This window comes from Populus alba, chromosome 4 (genome assembly GCF_005239225.2).
Source record: "Populus alba chromosome 4, ASM523922v2, whole genome shotgun sequence".
In the NCBI taxonomy this organism is placed as follows: domain Eukaryota; kingdom Viridiplantae; phylum Streptophyta; class Magnoliopsida; order Malpighiales; family Salicaceae; genus Populus; species Populus alba.
Window position 1 is genome coordinate 4,170,409 of NC_133287.1, and position 5,530 is coordinate 4,175,938.

Here is a 5,530-nt window from a genome sequence, read left to right on the forward strand (position 1 = left end):
AGAACTTGTAGGATATTCGGATAGTGACTATGCTGGCGATCAAAATGACAGGAAAAGCACGTCAGGATATGCTTTTCTCATGAATTCAGGAGCTGTTTCTTGGTCTTCAAAGAAGCAACCGGTGGTTACTCTCTCTACCACTGAAGCTGAATTTGTTGCTGCAGCATCAAGCGCATGCCAGGTCGTGTGGTTGAGAAGAATTCTAACAGTCCTAAATCAAGAGCAGAGTAATCCAACTGTGGTGTTTTGTGATAATATTTCAGCAATTAAACTTTCAAAGAATCCTGTGATGCATGGTCGTAGTAAACACATAGATGTAAGATTCCATTTTCTCCGTGATCTTGTTAAAGATGGGATTCTGGAGCTAATTCACTGTTCTACACAGCAACAAGTTGCAGATATCCTAACCAAACCGTTGAAGCTTGATACCTTTCTGAAAATGCGAAATCTGCTGGGAGTGCATGAATATCCAAGTATAAACTGAATGATAATGGCATTCAGTTTAAGGGAGGATGATAAATTGTCATTAGTTGGGCAGTTTCCCTGTTTTAAGCTTTTTCTGTTACGTTGAATAATTCCTCATTGTCTTGAGGAACAAGATTGTTTTTCCGTTACAGTAGCACGATTATAGGACTTTAAATCGTGGGCAGTTATCCTTTTCTTCTTCCAGTGTAAGGCTATTTAATGGCCACATCAGTTGCTTAATAAATCAATCAATTCTTCCATCTCTCGCATAATCAAGCCTGTCAAAGCTCTTTGTTTTTATTTATTTCACAAATGCTCCTTGGTCTTGTGGTGTGGCCCTCTGGGCTTATGATGCCGACCAACCACTCAACCAGGATTCAAGCTTTGGTATCGCTCTGAATCTATGATACCCAAATCCAACAAATATGTCTCCTTCTTCTTTCCCCTCTCGAGGTGTAATTGTGAAGGGACTGTAGATGCGGTGGAGGTCCGGCGGAGCAAGAGCAAGATCAATCCAGAATTGTCAAATCACTAATATTTTGATCTGCTATTATTTATCTAGAGGATTCCACAATAGTTGATCTAGAGACCATTTGCTTAGTTTCATCTAGTGACCATTTGCTTAAAAACTTAGTGAATGTTTGGTAGTGTAGTAGCAATTGCTTTTTAAATAATTTTTCATGCTAAAATGTATGTCAATAATTTTTTTTATTTTTTAAAAAATTATTTTTTAACATCAGGATATCAAAACAATTCAAAATATATAAAATTGTATTAAATTTTCGTAAAAAAAAGAATTAAATTTTTTTTAAAAAACATGGTTTAATCACATTTCCAAACTGTCCCTAAATGGTTCCACCTTGGGATTTGGAAAAATGTTGCCAAGACTTTAGGCCTGCTGGAGACCGGTGCACTGAATTTGTACCGGAGACTTTTGAATTTAAGAAAAATTGTAGGTCTGGATCAAGGTTGTCAAAAACGCATTTTTGACACGACACGGAACATTCAATTTAAACTCGACTCGTAAACTCGAATCGTAAAATCGTAAAATCGGAAGTAAAATTTTTTTAATTAAAATCGTAAAATCGGAAGTAAATTTTTTCTAGCTAAAATCGTAAAATCGCAAGTAAAATATTTTAAACAATACAAATATCCAAACATATTAAATTACATAATTCAAATAAAAGTAAAATAAACAATACAAATATCCAAACATCTTAAAATACATAATTCAAATAAAAGTAAAATAAACAATACAAAATATCCAAACATCTTAAAATACATAATTCAAATAAAAATTCATACATGTCCATAGTATTTCAATAAGTAAAAAGTTAACACACCTAAAATAAACAGTCTGTAGGTGTGTCATGTAAACTAAACACACCCTCATTGCCTTTGTCTCCCTCGTTATTCCTAAAACAGTAATTAAAATCATTACCATCTAAAAGATTATTACTACTACTACTCGTACCAGCACCGATATTAAGAACATTAGTGCTACTGCTAGTACCAGGACCAACACCAATGTTGTCAACAATATGTAACTCCAAGCTCCTTGAATTATCTGGATTGACATCATTCTGAATCTCTAAATCATCTTCAGTTCCATGACACTCCATCCCAACATCATTAAATTTTCTTCATCATCACTTTCATTTTCTTTTACCGTTTTTCCTTCGTGTTGCACCATCAATGACATCAAGCAAATTAAAGTTGGATGAACCATCATGTTTCTCTCCCTCGGTTATCCAATCATCATCAGATGAGAGATTATCAAAAGCTTCACCAAAATCATTAGCTTGCTTTTTGACTTGGCTATCATTTAATTTGAGATTGCACATTACAAATACCAAGTCATTCATTTTTTTCTGGTGCAAACGATTTCTTCGTTTTTGTATGAACCTATGTAAGCAATTTAAATTAATACCATATAAGATTCTTATAAAATATAAAAACATTAAAAGGAAAAAGGAAAAGGAAAAAACTTACCATCTCAAATGCACTCCAATTTCGCTCGCATCCAGATGAACTACAAGTCAAGCTTAGAACTCGAATTGCAAATTTTTGTAGCTCTGGACATTCATCCCCATAAGAATCCCACCATTTAGCTGGAGTCTTTTTATCCCTTGTTATCTTAGCCGCCTCAATACCGAACAACCCACTTGCATCCTTGAATGAATCAAGTTGCAAGTCAATTTTACACCTTTCACTTGCATCGGGCACCATCCTTTCTAAGCATTGATATAATCCAATTTTAATGTTGGCATTAACTTTAAAATTAGAATTATAATGATAATGAGGATTCAAATAATATGCTGCTGCATGTAAAGGTCTGTGAAGTTGAAGTTCCCATCTTGCATCAATGATATTCCATATAGGCATATAACTACAAAACAAATAAGAATATTATCATCAATATTATAATCAAATGATAGTATCATAGTAGTAAATAAATAATTAGCAAGATATATAATTAGTACCTTTTTTTCACATAACCAAAATTCACTTGTATCTTCTCTTTTGCTTGATCCATTGCTTCATATATAAAACCCATAGCTGGTTTCTCATCTGAATCAACCAATCGAAGAACTTTTATCAGAGGATATGCTGCCTTAATACATGTAGTAACATCATGCCAAAACTTGCTGTCCAAAACACAACTTTGAATTCGCTTCCCTTCTTCTATTTTTGAAAACCTACATGACCTCCATTGGATGGAAGTAAACATTGTCATCAACTGTATCTTACAATCACTCAAACATCCAAGAGTTAAGTATGCAGTAGCAAATCTAGTGGCAGCAGGCCTAATCAAATCCTTTCCTTTTGTGAAGTGTCTGAGCATGGAAATGAGAATAGTTCTTGAATATATGTATGAAGTGATTCTCCTCCCATTAGCAATAGTTACTTGATGGACCTCTAGTTTCTTCTCAAAATCTTCCAATATCAAGTCAATACAATGGGCTGCACATGGTGTCCAAAACAATCTTTTTCTTTTTCCCATCAATAATTGCCCTGCTGCCTTATAATTTGCAGCATTGTCAGTGACTACTTGCACCACATTTTCCTCTCCAATCCTCTCCACAATAGCATCCAACATCTCAAATACTTTATCAGCAGTCTTGGATATATTTAGAGGTATCTACAGATGATAAAAAAAACAGTCCCTTTAGGACTATTAACCAAAAAGTTGCAAATAGAACGCCTTTTCTTATCAGTCCATCCATCAGACATTATTGAGCAACCTGTTTTTTTCCATTCTAAGTTGTACTCCTTAAGCAAGTTGATTGTGTGATCTACTTCTTGCTTCAAATACTTCTCTCTAATATCATGGTAGGATGGAGGCTTAAAACCTGGCCCATGCTTTGCAACCAATTCAAGTGCCTTAACAAATTCAGGGTTTTTCACACAATTAAATGGAATTGCACTGGTGTAGAAAAATCTTGCAATTTGTTGACATGCTTCTTCTCTAAGATCTTTTTTCAGCAGGTGATTGATGGTAGTTTGTGTACTTCCACTCCCACTTGCTACTCTCTTTCCTTTGTCCACTGAGGTAATTTCATTCCCTTCATCATTATCTTCATCTTTTCCAATATATTGGAAAGCCTTTCTTTTCTTCTCAGATGCTTCTTGATTTTTCACCAGAAGATTCAAAATTATCTTCTTTACATCTTCTAGTACTTGCTGGCATGGCTCAACATCCTTTCGAGTGCAAGCCAAATGATGCTTGAAACGGTAAATGCCTCCACTAATAATTTTCTGACAAAACTTGCACTGCACTTTTTTTGAATTCTTGTCAACATCTATACCATATTGCCATCCCACGTCAAGTCTATTGCCACTTGTAGTTTTTTTAGAAGCCATGTATCCTACAATTCAAGAATAATTTGTTTCTTGCAGATCAATCATTTGTTTAAGAATTACAATTTACAAATATGCATGTTGTATCCTACAAAAATACATTCACAGGTTAACAAAGAAGAGTCATTTTTTTTCATTTTTTTCTTATTGGAACTGTAATCCTAGATGGATAAATCATGATAGTTTAGACGTGAATTGTTTTCTTATGAAATACTTTTATTTATACATAGTTTTTTTGATTAGCAATTCTGATTACTCAACATCTTTTGCTCCAAATTTGCAACCATTATTACATTCCTTTTTTTTTTCTTCTAATCATTATTACAACCATTTTATATTCCTTGAGCTGTTATCAATTCGAAGTTTACAACCATTTTAAATTCAAAATCACAGAATAACGCAGTCTTCCATAGTTCCATACTTCCATTTCTGTCACAGAATCACGATAATTCAAAATCACATTACAACGCAGTCTTCGATGGGAACTGATCAAAATGATTCAATTGATCAATAGGAAAACGATAATTCACGAAATCACAAAATCACATAATCACATTACATTCAACTGCATCTTCTTGCAGCAAATTACATTCAGCAGAATCACAAGTTCCATGGGAACTGATCAACAGGGCATTCGGACTTCCAAGACTAATCAGCAAAATACATTCACAAAATACATTCAGCAGAACTAATCACCGATTCCAAGACTACCAAAGCAAGCAAGATCAACAGGGCATTCGGTTCCAAGACTAATCAGTAATCACCGATTCACAGCAAACCAAGACGATGAACATAGATTCACAGCAAACCCAGATAATTTTTTGTCTCTAATCACCGATTCACCACCATTAGATACAAAAAAAAACAAAGCTTGGGTTCCCAATTCGTACCTTCGTCTCGCTCTGGAGTGTGAGACAGAGAGGGGATGACTGGACGAAGTTGCGACTTTGGAGTCAGGGAGGTGACCGTGTGAGACAGGGACGATGAAGTCACTGACGAAGCTGCGAGACAGGGACGAAGACGAAGGGGACGGACGAAGACGAAGTCGAGGACTCGAGAGACAGGGACGAAGACGAAGTCGAGGACTCGAGAGACAGGGACGAAGACGAAAAAGACGAGGTCGGCTGCTCGGGCACTCGGGTTGGATTTGCGAATTTGGGAAAGAAAAGAGATTGTGGTTTACTGCCACCGTGGCTTGTTTCAT

General features: G+C 35.4%; 1 protein-coding gene across 1 annotated transcript; it reads right to left on the bottom strand.

The window, feature by feature from the left end:
• Nucleotides 1-1,808: 1,808 nt before the first annotated feature.
• On the bottom strand, nt 1,809-5,530 carry LOC118033089 (uncharacterized). Its single transcript, XM_073408698.1, is given in 7 exon segments — nt 1,809-2,081; nt 2,458-2,854; nt 2,949-3,598; nt 3,600-3,623; nt 3,625-4,013; nt 4,886-4,974; nt 5,217-5,530. Coding segments are annotated over 7 exon segments (2,136 nt in total).